General features: G+C 34.3%; 2 protein-coding genes across 5 annotated transcripts; one reads left to right on the top strand and one right to left on the bottom strand.

The window, feature by feature from the left end:
* Positions 1-458: 458 nt before the first annotated feature.
* On the bottom strand, positions 459-5039 carry LOC109020525 (probable lipid-A-disaccharide synthase, mitochondrial). Of its 4 annotated transcripts, none has more exons than XM_019003001.2 (9): positions 4996-5039; positions 4045-4292; positions 3495-3594; positions 3268-3373; positions 2949-3172; positions 2634-2712; positions 1774-2012; positions 992-1218; positions 460-834 (listed from the first exon to the last, which is right to left on the bottom strand). In XM_019003001.2, exons 2-9 carry the CDS (start codon positions 4278-4280, stop codon positions 651-653), a joined length of 1395 nt encoding a protein of 464 aa, XP_018858546.1. In that variant the 5' UTR covers positions 4281-4292; positions 4996-5039; the 3' UTR covers positions 460-650. The 4 variants fall into 4 exon arrangements, with proteins under 4 accessions (XP_018858548.1, XP_018858546.1, XP_018858545.1 ...); XM_019003000.2 differs by having other exon boundaries at positions 4945-5024; XM_019003003.2 differs by having other exon boundaries at positions 459-834; positions 1774-2003; positions 4045-5024.
* A 5925-nt stretch (positions 5040-10964) lies between these two features.
* LOC109020527 (GDSL esterase/lipase At2g04570) lies at positions 10965-13340 on the top strand. Its single transcript, XM_019003006.2, has 3 exons — positions 10965-11408; positions 11915-12410; positions 12895-13340. Exons 1-3 carry the CDS (start codon positions 11010-11012, stop codon positions 13086-13088), a joined length of 1089 nt encoding a protein of 362 aa, XP_018858551.1. The 5' UTR covers positions 10965-11009; the 3' UTR covers positions 13089-13340.
* The last annotated feature ends 3267 nt before the right edge of the window (positions 13341-16607 follow it).

Here is a 16607-nt window from a genome sequence, read left to right as displayed (position 1 = left end):
AATTCCTCACATTCAAATTAATGATAAACTGTAGTTCGAACTAAAAATATTGTATCATTCCAAAATCACATTGCCAACGTTCGAACGACATATATGTGCAAACGTGTTTTACTAACCATTCATACTACTATAATCGAACGTTAGAAAAAATAACGTTAGAAAAAATAACGTTCGTATGTGAGTCGAGCAAGTTCCCGTTTGAATGTGAAGACATACATGCAAACATACTTTCTATGACGGAGATGGACCGTCACAAATCTTTCATCACGTTAGCACAAAAAAAAACAAACGGCATACTTTCTACCGTCACAAAAAATATTTTTTATGATGATTAAATAGTAAACCGACATAATATATATTTTATGACGCTATTGTTGTGTCTGTGCATGGACAGCTTTTAACCGTCACAGAAATTATTTTGTGACGGTTTCTTACGTCACAAAAACTATAATCTGTAGTAGTGCCCCCAACTCTGCACAAACTGATATCAAGATATGTTGGCCCATAACATCGAGGTTGCTTTGTCGATAACAAAAAGAATGAAAATGAAATTAAACTATCCACCGCCAATCTTCAGAGGCAAAAAGATTTTATTACCAATATAATATCAACAATTGGACAACATTTTTCCCCAAATAAATGATAAGCAGTCATCGGGACTTCACATAGTGTAATATGGTGGATGCTGCTATCATACTTGGTGTGCAATCAGGGAATCTCAATCTTGAATCCTGCTGTAACAAGTTGGTCATTTCTGAAGGATATAGAAGTCTGATGATCTTTTCAGCAGCAATAATCTGTTCTTCTCGGGGGCCTCTATCGTGTATCAATTTCCTGCATTCGACCAATATGATAAAGTTATACATAACAAGGTGAGAATCATCTTTTCCGCTAATTTCAAAAGCTTTGCACTTTTGTACATCCCATAATTTCGATAAAAAAAAAACAGTTTCAAGAAATAACCATGCTTGCATCACAACAAAAATTGTACATGAGCAGTGGGGCAAGCTTTGTAGGTGTGCATTCTTCAAAGAGAGCTTCAGGAATAACAGCCGAGTCCAATAGAATATTGGGGAGTGAAATATATGATATCTTCGCTTTATAACGAATAAACCATTCAGTTAGGAAATGGGCTCGATAAGCAACAATACATGGCAACCGTGCAAGCTGCAACTCCAAAGCAACTGTACCAGAGGCGCATAGCGCAACCCTACTCGCCTGCAAGTTGTTCAAGTCAATATGTGTAGAAAGCTTTGGCTAAAGTTTTAACAATAATTGAAATCTTATCTAAACCATTCCTTTTAGCTATACTTCAGGTGCTATACCTCAGGTATCCAGACAAACACCCAACTAGATGCCAAATTTAACATTGCCAGGTTTAAGACCTAACGAAACTATGTATGAGTCATGACAAACCTACATATGATACACCAAAACACCAGCTCTCAAGGTGAGTCACTAGTATTTCATATTTCACTCATAGATTCACCAAATCAAAAAACAAATATATGTGCATCACTAGGATCAACTAAACCAAATTTTCTAAGAGGCACTTTGACAAGATCTTGATGAATTTACATCATGTGTGCCTTTACGTATTATAATCCAATAATTTGTCTTCAATTGTAGTTCTATTTCGTTTTTTCAGTTGCAATTACAAGACAGTAACGAATGGGGTTCCAATAAACCCTTGTTCTGCCTCAGCAAGGAAATTTTGACATATCAAATGTTATCGTCATTTATTACACAGAGAGGAGAACGGGGAGGACTAACACTGAATGCATCATATTTGAGCTTTGGTGATCCTCCTGGAAGCAATAAAACAGGCACAGGCCACTTATGCACGACTTCCGTGATGTACTTCTCTACATGCTGATTCGGAGCAACATGGATGACTGACATCAACTCAGGAAAGGATTCCTTTAATAATTCCATTGTGTTTGCAAAAATGGGAAGCATCCGCGTGACCTCTTGCAATCTGCTTCCAGGAAGCAAGCTAATGACTGTGGTCCCTATTAAAAGTAAAGTACATGAAGTGCAAATACAAGGTGGTGCTGTGCATTTCAATGTCAATATATATAATAATGATGCATACACATGTGAGCACAACCACACTGTTCAAGAAAAAAGAAATTCCAGCCCATGATTTATAATTTATAACATGATGTCTACTAGGAGATAACGTGCGAGCCTTACAAGTTGCAGTTATTTACTAATAATGTCTGTTCCACATATCAGCTGATGAAAAAAGCAAAAAACTGAAGGTGCACCATCAAGAAGTGTAATGCCCCAATGGAAGGCCCAAAACACATGGCCTATATTCTAAAAGGACTAGTCAATGATACAATTGGAGCCCCATTGAAACCTTATAAAGAGCAAGAACTTCTCCTTCCCAAGCAATGTGGGATCCCATACATCACCTACCCTTATCCATATCATATGGGGTATCACAAGGATATGGAAAAAAGAATCATAGCATGCTAAATACAATTCAAAGTTCCAATCTAGTAATCTCAATCAACTCCCAATTCTCAGATGTACCAGAGACTGGTGATGTACTTCCTAATAATAAAGTATATCACTCTGCACTAGAGAATATTTATAAAACCAAGAGCTTCACTAGATAACTTTACCGGCAGGTATTGCATTTTTACTTCGAAAATCTTCACAATCTCCATCTACCTTCCACTCACATGGTGAGACGTCCTTTCCCTAAACAGAGTCACCCAGATGCGTAAGTACTGAACAAACTTCAAGTCAAATTGAATAATACTGACACTAGGAATGAAGTTAGGCCTTTTTTGGTAACCTGTTCACAAAGAAATTAAAAATAACAAATAGATGTATATTTTCCCTGAGAAAACAACACCTATCTGACTAATCGAATACGTGGACTCAATCAAAGAGCTACAAGTAAATTTAAACCAGACCAGAACATGAATCTATACCGAATTCGGATAAACAATATCCTCCAGAATGGGGTGGCCAACAAAGGTTGCATCCAAGCCATTTGATTTGCAAACTTCCTCCTCATTTGGAAGTATGCAGAATACTTGATCCACAAATTCGGCTAGGCCTTTGAGTCTTGCTTCACCCCCTCTCCATGCCCAGAATGATGGTGCTACATAATGGAAGTGTACTGGACTAACCAATCCTCTCTGACTGTAATTAGCTGCCAAAAAGATTCCTCAATTTTCCTACACCATACTGGTGGTATAAGCAGCACAGAATGAATGATTACAACTGCAATTATCTACCGCACATTACCCCGTAACTGCTTTAGGAGACGAAATGAGAACCCCTTGGAATCCACTGTTACAACAACATGGGGCTGAAAAAGAAAAGCGGCCTCTACCGTTTCCTTCAGCTTCAACTGAAATTTTCAAGCTTTGGTATTAATATGTAAGCTACGTAAGATGCATTGATACACAAAGGCTTTCCCTCACAATGCAAGAGACTCGTGTAAGTAAAAAGACTATTTTGTTGCTCCTTACTCTGAAGTTATTCAGATGCGGCAACAACTCCCATATCCCCATCACTGAAATATGCTCCATAGGAAACAGAGAGTTTAGTCCTTGCCTGGACATCATGGATCTGAATAGATACAACAGCATACAATCTTAAAGGGAATTCATAAAGAGTGCAGTAAGAAAAGAGGTGACAGGTTCATATTCTGTTTCAAGTTATTAATTTCACAAGCATGCTAAGATAAGCAGAACAATATTATTTTTTCAGAATTCGTTGGGAAGGATTCATGCTAAATCACTATTTCTTACACCATGCATGGATGTCATTCACATGAATCTTTTCTCTTTCCATGAAAAATCTTTAAGAAGGAAAGTAAAAGCCAAGTAAATCAATTTACCATAAAAATCTTACAGACTGTCAGGTCACTAGTTGGACTAATCAATAACTGGAAACTTACCAGGGAAAAAAAAAAAAGTAACTGGGAGACAACAAGTGCATCATACATATAGGTACATAGAAAGAAATTTCGTCACAAAAAGTGAATTTAATGAAAAAGCTGGGTAAGTAGTAGCTTACCCTCCAACACCCGAGAAATGGGTAGGAACCGAACAGTGCTTCTTTAAAGACGCCATGAGACGAGAACCAATGGAATCCCCTGAAACCTCTCCAGCAACTATGAAGACCCTCAGTTCCCCATCTTTCGCAGCCATATCTACTACAGCTCTGCCCGGCATTGATATATATCGTCTCCATAGCCTAGAAAAGCCCACATTACTGTCATTGTCCAGCTTCCACTGTTTTCTGAACAACATGTCCTAAGCATTCTGCACACAAAGGAACATTTATGTTAAAGAAATTCACATCACGATGAAAAGTGAATAAGTGATAGATCAACAGAACGAAATTGAAAAATAAAAAAGAAACTACATAATTCAAGTCTTTATTGTATTCTTGTACGTTTTTAGAGTATTTAAGATTATTCTTAGTTATTATTAATACAAAATAAATGATACTTATCAATCTATCACACAATGTGTGAATTACATATGCCGATCATCATGCACTGGCATTAATAACTAACAAATACACAAACCCAATTCATTCATACCCATTACGGATTTTGAAATGAGTGTAGTACTACTTAAATGAGTTCGACCAACTGATAACATAAGAAATCTAGTTTCATTCTGCCTTGTATGCTCGAATTTAAGGAATATAGCGGCAATGCCGGCAAGACTCAAACACAGAACGTCCGAGGGAAATTTTAGACGCCAAAAGAAAAAAAAAAAAAAAAATCAACGAATTAACTTGAGCAGTAAAAACACTAGCATTCATATAAAACATACAATTTTGAGTAGACAGTGAGAAATGAAAAAGAAATCATCTCATTCTGGGTAAAGCAAAACTATGAAGACAAGAAATAAACTACAAATAATCAGGCAAGTTGATTTAGCTACACAGGAGAACAGAAAGCACTTATAGGTTACGAAAAAGCTGCGAGTTGGGGAAAGAGAACAGAAGGCCGACGGGGGTTTTGGTTCAAAGTACAGTTTCGGCAGCAGCGAGAAAGTGCGTACATTAGGCTGAGGAGTTTATTATTTGATTACATTTGTTAACTAAACGTCGTCGTTCGATAAACTATATCTGGGCCAATATATATTTGTTTGGACCTGAATCAAGTGAAGTGGGCCGGAAATTAGTTAAAATTATTGTTCTAATGGATTGGGTCTCATTCATAATTATAGGCCTAGATGGGCTATTTTGCCCTTTTCAATTTAGTAATTATTGCCCTAATTTTCAATGATCTTAAACCCAAGTAAAATATTAAGGAAAGGTCTGGGGGATGAGATGAAAATTTTATATTTTGTTTTGAAGTTTAAAATATTATATTTTAATATTATTATTGTTTTGGAATTTGAAAAATGTGTATTGGAATTTGAAAAAGTTGAATTGTTTATTATATTTTGAATAGAGATTTGAAAAATGTGTAATGATGAGATGAGATGAGAATTTTGTATTTTGTTTTAGTTACCAAACCTGCCCTAATAGTAATTGCTCAATGGGTAGGCCATTTTTAAGACATTTCGCCAAAGCTCCCCAAAAGATCAAAGCCCTCGTAATATATAAATGTCTAGGTTGTGTTTGGTAAGTCAAGTAGTTTTAGATTCCTTATTTTACTATTATTTATAAATTATTTATTATTTTTTTATATTATTATTTACTATCTTTTTATTACTATTTACTAGTCATCTGAGATTTACTCAGCATCTAAACATAGTCTTAGTTGCTAATTTCTCCAACAAAATGGCATTAGGCCTATCGCATATTAATGAAACCTAACATGAGGAAATTAGCGCCACAATTACTCATCAGCTAGCTAATTTTTGTGACATTCATGCTCACTAATTTTACAAGAAACTCAACCAGTCTTTAATGATAACACTCAATAAGGTTGTATATGATCTAGGTATACATTAACATGTCTAGCTTTAATGCGTACAAACTCGGCTCGAGTTCGATTCGTTTAATTAAGGAATCAAGTTGAATAATATATAGACTTCTATAATAAACAAACCAAACTCATATAAGCTAGATTCGACTTGTATAAGTTTGTATATAAATTCCTTGTTGATGATTTTTATAGCATAGTATATTAATTAATTGATAATAGAGAATCATGTTCCTAATAAGATATATGTCGTTTTTGAATTCTTCTGAGTATAAATATTCTATATTGATAATTAATATGAATGTGTGCATATATATACTATATAAAGATATTTATTGAAACTCAACGTTGGTTTTTTCATACTTTGAAGATAAAATCATAAGGATTAATATATAATAAAAAAGATATTTTGTGGAAAAAAAAAATCATATATGGTTTATTAAAAACATAAGATTTTTTGATTTGTTCATATGTATAGTTTGCCTTACTATGATCTTAAAGCTGGTTATAATCTCAACATATTTGAGTAACTCATATATAATTAATATACAAATATCTGAAAATGTATATAATTTTAATACGTAAATTAAAAACTCATTTCGTTTAAGAAACAATAAATTAATGATCAAGTACTTGGTGAAGAAGGTTAAATTTGTTCGAAAAATAAATGAAGCATCACTACAAGAAATCTGTATACTAACTGCCAATTATTTTTTATAAAAATGATTATTTCTTTTCAAAATGAGTCAATTATTGTCATAACTAATCATTTTTGTATCAAATAATTCGTCATAAATACTCATTTTTCTTGTGATTCAGCTGTAAACGCAAAATTTTGATTTGATAATAAGCTCGACCTTGATTGATATATATATATATATATATATATATATATATATATATATATATATAAAGCAAACTTAAACAAACAGAAGTTAAACATGATTAAATATTCAATTCGAATTGGAGTCGACTCCGTTAAAATGCTAATAATACATCCAGAATGAGCTGGTTATTTCACCATCAAAGGTACTACTTGATAACACGATATGACTATATATATATATTGCATGTGTACCTATACACTACACTAAGTACTACATATGCAATACCTCAATTAATCAAATTGCAGGACCGCAGCAATACATAGAAGTGGCCTAGCCAGCTATACTCTTTCTAGCTAAACTTTAATTAATAGGTAAAATTAATAAAAACCATGCACCCCCACATAATTAGGACTTGATTTCTAAATATCTTGCATTGCTAAAGCCAGGTTCACTACAACAAGAAAGACTTTTTGCAACCATTATTTGAAAGTAAATTTTTTTCAGATCTAATGTTTTGCAACAAAAGTCTATTTCTCTTTGCAAATGGATACAATTTGAACGAAAAAATTTTCTTGCAAAATAATCGTTACAAAAATCTTCGACTCTGGAATGCCTATTCAGTTAGCAACAATTTTAAGACAATATCAATGACATTTTTGCATTGCAAAAAATTTCGACCCATTAACAACGGTTTAATTTCATTGCAAAAATATGTATCCTCATTAGCAGTGATACATTTGCAAGAAATATTTTTTAGGTGAAATATACATTTGCAAGAAATACAATTCGTTGCAACTTCACAACTTGCAAGAAAACAATTTGAAACGAAAGTGTTTGGTTGGTGAAATACATTTGTAACGAATATACATCATTGCAAATGTCCATTTGCAACAAATTGATCTACTGAGAAAAATCATTTGCAACGAATATACAACGTTGCAAATGATGATTCCAACTAATTACATTTGTTGTTTCAGTATGTTTGCAACGAATGCATTTCGTTGGTGAACAACATTTGCAACGATGTGGATTCGTTGCAAATGCAATTCTGCAATGAATCAATTTGTTGCAGATGTATTATATTGCAATGAATTGAACTCGTTGCTACTGTATATTTGCAACGAAGTGAAATTGTTGCAACTGTAGAATTGCAAAGAAAACAAATCGTTTCAATGAGTTTGCAACGCATTAAATTCATATTTGCAAGGATGAAGTTCATTTCTTCAATACATTTGCAAAAAAAGTAAATTCGTTGCAATTGTACATTTGTAAAAAAAATATTTTGTTGATAAAAGACTAATTGCAACTGTTGCCCATATCCCTTGGATGGATAATAACAATGAGAAGATATACATTTGCAAGGAAAGAATGTTGTTACCAAAAGTCCTTATTTGCAACCAAAAAAATAACTTGTTGGTGTAGACATTCACCAACGTGGCAATTTTGAAAGTGGGTCAGGCAACGAATTAATATTGTTCATTTGCAAATAGTCAGTTGCATTAAAAGAAGGCTTTTTGCATCAATATATTTTCCTTGCACTGTTGTAGCATCCCCAAAAATTCAAAAAAAAAAAAAAATTTCTATATATTCACTTTTTGCTCTCTCTAGCTAGTTTCATGGCCTGATCATGGGATGATTGTAGCTGAAAGTTCACGATTAACTTAATTTGTGGACGTACGTATAATTTGCTGCTAAATTATATGTACCAACTTATAATTAGACTATTAAAAAAGATGGTTGGCCTCCTTTCGAGCAAGCTAGCTAGCAAGGATCCATCGTACGTAGCTGCATGAACTGCATGGCATATATATATATATATATATATATATATATATAGTTGTGGCGTCGACTGATAATTGAGGACTAGTGTACGTATATATATGGATGCATGGGCCTCCTTTCGAGCTAGCTAGCTGGATCGATCGTAGCGTGGTGCATGACATATATAATATATATATATATATATATATATATATAATAAGAAAATTTTATACATTATAGTACTGCCATCTCATTTTCATATCACTAAGTAAGACATGTTATCACTATTAAATTATCATTAATATATTATATACTTCTTTATTATATAATGGTGATGAATGTATTATATGCTATTCAGTATGATCAAATTAGAATGAGAGTGTCGTGTATAGTATTACTCTATCTATATTATATGGTACCTTCTTCATGCGCTGGTAGATATATATATAAATGTTGTACGTACGTAGTTAATTTATTGCATGCAATCCCCCCGGCCGGCCGGCAGGTCTCTAAATCTGATGATCTCTTTCTAAATATATATAATGTTGTAGTAGTACTACTACTAATAATTGCTAAGGAATTAAATATATATAGCATATATATATATATATATATATGCTACTTGGCCTTTTTACTTTATTTCAAATTCTTAGCCTAAATTAAAACCCAGCACGTACGCCTCCATTTCTGTTGCGCGCGGAGCTTTCAATGCATCCATAGAATTTGTCACTTTCATGGGAGGTTGCAACCACTATACAAATTAAGGACCATTAATAATTGAATCTCTCTCTCTCTCTCTCTCTCTCTCTCTCTCCTTCTCTCTCCTTTGGTGTAGCTATTAGGTGGAAGTTGTGATGATCTCAGTACAGTGAGTCTACTGTTGCCCCTAGCTATTGGCCGGCTCATGTTCTCTCAAATAATACACGGAAGAAGTTGACAATTGATTCTTTTTTGGGTGATTACTTGTAATTAATTTATATATATGAGATTCATCATCATCATGATGTAAAATAATCACATGCAACTCATAAAAGGAAAACAAGTTTATTCTCTTAATTATTAAAGTACTAATCCAAACCTGTTGGGATTTAAGTAATTTTCTGGAAAATTTATCTAATTTTCGATAAAATATTATAGATAGCTTTTTTTTCTTGGGTTATACAAATGAGCAATGCTAGATACAGTCCCCATTTGGAGACTGCAATACAAGCCTAGGTAATTTTATCTTTAATTTTTTTAAAAATTACAAAACTATCCCTCCTGAAATGATGATTTTTCTCATTTAATAAAGAGCCTGCACATACAATCCCTAAGTGGGAACTGCAAATAGAATTTCTCTATACAAATTAAGGCGAGGCACCACCTAAATAATTAAGCATATTTTAGTCAATAAAGTTTTGAGATAAGCTTTTATTGAGATTTGAAAAGGTAGCGATCTGGACGTTGCTGGCCGAAGTTAGGGACTTTTTAGAGACAGGACTTTCTAAATGAAGAAATTCGGCCTAATTCATCTCTTAAAATCGGTTCTATAAAAAAAATTATTCTTTCTTTAAAATCAGTTCCATAAAAAAAGATTCTTTATTTTTTATATATAAACATGCCAAAGATTTTATTCACAGACAATATAAAATTATTTCTCAACACTCAATTTTTATAAAATTCTTTTGGCCGGTTTTGTGTTTGTATAATCATAGAACGTTCTGATACAAATGAAACGATATTGAAAATTATTTTTAAAGATTGTTTTGGCCTTTCAAAGATATTTGGATTGACAGTGAGTTTTTTTTATAGAAATTTTCTTTGTACTAGATCGTAACCTAGCTAGCTGCATGCATGCATGTTCAAGTTAAACGCCTACAGAACAGCTGAATTATATATACGACTTCATGCTTAATCAATATTGTTTCGCCCCCTCGAAAGATATATATAGCAAAATGATGAACTATGTTTGTCATAAATTCTATTAATTTATTTGAGACCTTTCGCTTAAACTACAGATCATCAGTTAACATTATCAATAACTTGTAGCAGATTTTCTAGCTTTTCCATTTTCACTATCATATAATATTGATGATAAAGCTATTATTACAAGAAAAATGGATACTTGTGACTATTTTTTAAACGAAAAATTATTATTTACAAAAAATAGATTTATTTTAGCTGAAAATAATTATTTAGCTAAAAATAACTATATCAAATAAGTAGTTTTCTTGTGTAAAATAAAGCTCTGATAAAGAAAATTCCTACCAGTAAACATGGCTCATGATGAGTACTGTTCATATGTTTGACAAACTCGGCCCATAATTAATAATGGAAGTATATTAAGTAGACTGCATGCAGCAATTAAAACTCCCCAACGACTTCTCTACCCTCAAGTTTGAATCAAATGCACATTAATTTTACAACCGATCAATCTCGATCATTATTTATTTGGAATAATAGTACGGATACCCCATGCATGTTCTATTTATTTCTCACTACAGGCCTCTCTCTCCAACCCAATCATGTTCAAGTTTGTTCCAGAAATGGGAGGTATGCATACCATGACAATATTATGGCTCCTGTTAATCCAGTTCCTCGTACTGTTTGGCGAAACTGCAGGTGCCAAAGTTCCGGCAATCATCGTGTTTGGGGACTCATCAGTGGATGCTGGAAACAACAACTGGATTCCAACCATTGCCAGGAGCAATTTCGAGCCATATGGTCGTGATTTTAAGGGCGGGAAGCCAACTGGAAGGTTCTGCAATGGCCGAATTGCTACTGACTTCATCTCTGAGGCCCTTGGCCTCAAGCCAATAATACCAGCCTACTTGGATCCTGCATATAACATTTCAGACTTTGCCACCGGAGTTACATTTGCTTCTGCTGGGACAGGTTATGACAATGCAACTTCTGGTGTGTTGGTACGTAATTAAGTCCTGATCCCAATCAAACTAAGTTTTCTCAAATAAAAATAAAATTATGGGATGCATGCAGTCCTCTTTCTTTCTTTATTTCTTCTCTTTTACAAAAACATTATAATTATGTTTAAAGTGATCTATATATAATATTTCTGATCTTGCCTGTCAATTAGGGGTTGGTGTTGCATGCATGTCCTGATCTGATCCGCGACTGATCGAAAATTGTCTTATTTTCTGTTAAAAAAAAAAAAAAAAAGAGGAACGTACGTCCTAAACAATGATCAGCAGCTAGCCTGTCTTTTTGTATTTCATAAATGGAGAGGATCCCGATTCCTTGTCCTTTTTTTATGCATGAGTTTCTTTGGTAAACGTGATGATCTAGAGCATAAAATTCCTCCCATAATATTAATAATGATTCTTTTTGTATTCACTAATTATATATCTGATATATATGCTTAATTCTTAGTTAATTGTTCCATTAATTATAAATATGAACTTCTGCCTTGCAGTCTGTGATACCATTTTGGAAGGAATTAGAGTACTATAAGGAATATCAGATGAAGCTGAGAGCCTATCTTGGAGAAACTCTAGCTGATCAAACAATAAGCGAGGCTTTACACATGATGAGCTTAGGAACAAATGATTTCCTGGAGAACTACTACTCCTTCCCTAGATCAGACCGTTCATCCCAATTCACCATCACACAGTACGAAGACTTCCTGATTGGAATAGCCAGAAATTTCATCAGGTCGCTCTATGGTTTAGGAGCTCGAAAAATATCCCTGGGAGGGGTGCCTCCAATGGGGTGCCTGCCGCTGGAGAGAGCCACGAATGTTATGGGAGGGAACGACTGCAACGAGAGGTACAACACAGTGGCTTTGGAATTCAATGACAAGTTAAAGCAACTGACTATGGAGCTGAACAAGGAGCTCTCTGGGATTAAATTGGTGTTTTCAAACCCATACTACATTTTCATGAACATCATAAAGGCACCTTCTTTGTTTGGTAAGCGCTTTAAATTAGTATCCCATGTACTCCACATGCATGTAGTAGTAGTACTGCTATGCATGCGCATGCATGTGTTGGATTCATCATGTCACAGCAAACATGTATGCATGAACCCCTTTTTCCTCTTTTTTCTCTTTAGCCACGTACCCTCCCAACCACCAGAGATCAATTATATACATGTTACGTATCTCTCTTTGACATTTAAGTATATATATACAGTCACTTTACTTAATTGGGGCGGTAGATCGATCCAACCAATTAATAAATTCCTTCGATTTCTTTTTTTTTTTTTTTGTAGCTGGCCTTTAATTTATCAATATATATACTGTACTAGTTCTACCTTATATATATAGATCAGTGAGGTTTTTGCCTGTGAATTAAAACACACACACACACACACACATATATATATATATATATGCTGGCCGCCTGTTCGATCTAATGATCAGATGAATAATATTGATCACATACATGCATGCAGGATTTGAGGTGACCTCAGTGGCATGTTGTGCAACCGGGGTGTTCGAGATGGGATATGCGTGCAACCGAAATAATTTACTCACATGCACTGATGCAGACAAGTTTGTATTCTGGGATGCCTTTCATCCAACGCAGAAAACCAATAGTATCATCTCCAATTATGTAGTGAACAAGGTTTTGGCTGAGTTCCATTGATCGATGTCCGTACGTTTCAACTTTGAAGTTTGCAGTAGTACTAGTACTTCTCATCATTCGATATATACGTATGTATGTACGTATGTCTAGATGCATGCATGCAGCAGACCATCATATTCATGTTCATTGTATGCTTTAAATATTGACGTCGACGCGCGATGGTATTGTATAATACAGATCATATCGATCCATCGTTCGTCTGACACGTCATATATGTGTTTGTATATATACATAATTAATATAGACGATAAAGTGCTTTGTTTTTTAATCTTTTGACTTGAGATGATGATCATGAACCCCGGCCAATACGATAATGAAATTAACCCTAAAAATCATGAGATATATACTACTATCTCCTTCTTAATTTAGATCATCAGGCTCCTAAGTTTTTCTTTCTGAAGAGTACGATCGAGAGAATACCGTGTATATATATATATTATTTGCTAGGTAATTTTTAAGAGACAACGGCCTTGGTAGTTGGGAGTTTGAACCCGGCCCTTATCATAATAGACGATACATGCATGGTCCCTAAGGGGGTTGTACTACCATTCAGACAAAAAGCCATATTTAACAGTCAAAGGTCAAAAAGAAAGCTTCACTTCTAGAAGTAAAGCTTCCAAACTGGGTTAGCTTGAAGATCAAACCACAAAATCAATCGCACTCAACACCCATGAAGAAGCTAGCTAGCTCAGCGCGCAAGAAGGATGGTGGTGCTTCCAACACCAATCCTAACCCTGATTAGCACGATACATGTTGAGTAATGTTAGATATAGTCATAGAGTATATAAATATCGTACAATTCATTTAAAAATGTATAAGATCTATTATTAAAAAATTAATATTTTTTCATACTGATTCTGTATTTATTTATTTTTTTAAGTAAATTACGCGATATTTGTATATTCCACTACTACAAATATCATTTCTCATTTCTAAGACAGTCTATTGATACACCAAATGCAGTAGTACTATTAATGTTGAGGTCTCCGACATGATCACAGTATAAGAAATAATTTTATTTTAACTTTTTTTTATAACTCACAACAAGAAAATTGGGCTATTGCGGCGATTTTTTGTCCGCTGGAAATAATATTGCCGCAATAGCCCAGTTTTCACGGCGATTTTTGCTTCGACGCAATATCCCAGCGGTTCGGTTTTAATTTTATTTTTTTGCAGCGAATTTTAAGTTTTTTGCGGCGGAATTTATTCGCCGCAAATAAGTTTAATTTTTACGCGGCGATTTTTAAGATAATTGTGGTGAATTTATCCGCCGCAAAATGATAAAATCTTATTGCGTCGCATAATTTCGCCGCAATAGTGATTTTAAGTCGTGGGCGCCAACACCCCACGAAAAGTTTACATTTCCCCCCAAATCCGATTTCTCATTCCTCGTCCCCAACTTTCACCCATCTCCATTTCTCTCTGGCTACAGCACCGCCCACACAAAATTTCCTCTAATCAACTTCCACCGAATGAAACCGCTAACTCACGAACCAGTGATTCTCGCGTAAGCAATGTACGCGGTTCCGCCCCATCAAAAACCCAGTAATCGGCTTCTTCATCAGTTTATGCGGAGTCGACCCCAGTGAAAAAAGTCTTTCGCGACTATTATATTGGACCCGGGAACCTTCATCCCGGCGCTTTTTTGTATCCTTTGTGGCGATAATTAATCGCCGCAAATAAGTGCAGTTGTGGCGATTTTTTAAATTCGCCGCTATAGAACGGAAATGGCTTTAGGATTGTGGCGATCGTGCGGCGATTGATAGATCGCCGCATCTGAGCTACAACAGCGATTATGAGGCTCTTTTGCGGCGAATTTGGGTGCCGAAATTGCTCAATTTTCTTGTAGTGACTATATTTATAAGGTTTTAACGGATGTGTTTACACACTAATTTATAACTAACAGCTAGAAGTCCTGTAAAAGATCAAATTAAAGGTAGTCATCATGTGTCCCAACATGAAAGCTGGCTGCTTTTTAAATTAATGATCTTCTTCGCCTACAAATCGTCAATCACGAGTACCATACGATAAGATGTCAAATTGGTAATTATATATCAATTAAAAGGCAGAATTCATATACCATATATCATTATAAGAAAATTGTTTATTTGTGGTCAGTTAATTCTAATAAAATAATTATTTATAATTAAAATGAGTCTATTTTAATCACAAATAATTTTTTCATCGTAATAAAATTACGACAAAAATTTATTTTTCTTGTAATGTATATATATTAAATGATCACTTATATATATGAAGAGTTACGTTGAAAACTCACGCAGGCACTCGTAACTCTTGGTACGCACTCCCTCATGCCTCATGCCTCATGCCTAAGCTCAGCCGGGACGCAGCCCAGTTGGCCAGTTCCCGTCATCATGACTCTACGTGCTCCCATGTAGCTCCTCGTATTGCCCAATTTATATAGGGTTTCTGTCATCAGTACTTATTGAGCATTTAGTATTTAATTAGTACTGCACGTCGTGTCCAACATCATGACACACGAGTAATGATTATCTCTAAACAGATGAAGGGTCCTACTATATTTATGTTATAAATATTATAGGACTCACTTCATCTATTTATCTCTCTCACTTTAGACCCTGATTAAGGGCAGGTTTGGGGCTAAAATAAAACATAAAATTCTCATCTCATCTCATCTCATCTCATCATTATACCTTTTTTAAATTCACATATAAAATATAATAAACAATTCAATTTTTTCAAATCTCTATACACATTTTTCAAATCCCAAAACAATAATAATATTAAAACTTAATATTTTAAACTTCAAAACAAAACACAAAATTCTCATCTCACCCCCCAAACCTACTCTAAGTTTAGATAAGAACTAATTCAGAGATTAATCTTGATCCAATAAATATATAGTGCCAATCGAACGATGAATTACCAAGATGAGCTTCCGTCTATGCATTAACCACCAAGGGATTCATAGTTGATATATTTATGTTTAGTGGTGTGTTTTCGCATAGAAACATGTGTGTTTTGAAGTGCAAAAAAAAAAAAAAAAATACAGGGAGATGCTAGTTCAGATATAATGCGTACGTCATGTCATTACAGTAAGATCGCGGTGGTTGGACAAAAAAAAAGAAATGAACTTTATATTTTGTCTATGCATTAACCATCTAGGGATTCATAGTTAAAACATCTTACAGGAAGCTAGTTTCTTGTTGGTTAATGTTATGTTTTTGTTGAGAGGTTCACACGGTTTAGAAATAAACTCATTCTAAATTTTATAAGAAGTTACCTCACTCTTCCTATAATTAGGTCTTTTATAGGGAGAAATAAATGTTTCTTTATAGTATCAGAACAGGTTAATTTATGACTGTTAATGAGCTCCTGCGATCTACTCACAATGATGATATCGAAAATACCGGCCCACATGTGAGAGTGAGCGTGTTGAGAAGTCCTACATGGCTTAAGAACAAACTCATCTTACGCTTTATAAGGAGTTATATCACTCCTCCTATTTGACCTTTTATGGGAAGAAATTAGTGTTTC

Source organism: Juglans regia, chromosome 10 (assembly GCF_001411555.2).
Source record: "Juglans regia cultivar Chandler chromosome 10, Walnut 2.0, whole genome shotgun sequence".
Lineage (NCBI taxonomy): Eukaryota > Viridiplantae > Streptophyta > Magnoliopsida > Fagales > Juglandaceae > Juglans > Juglans regia.
The sequence above is the reverse complement of the archived record's forward strand: the minus strand, read 5'-3'. Positions and strand labels throughout refer to the sequence as shown.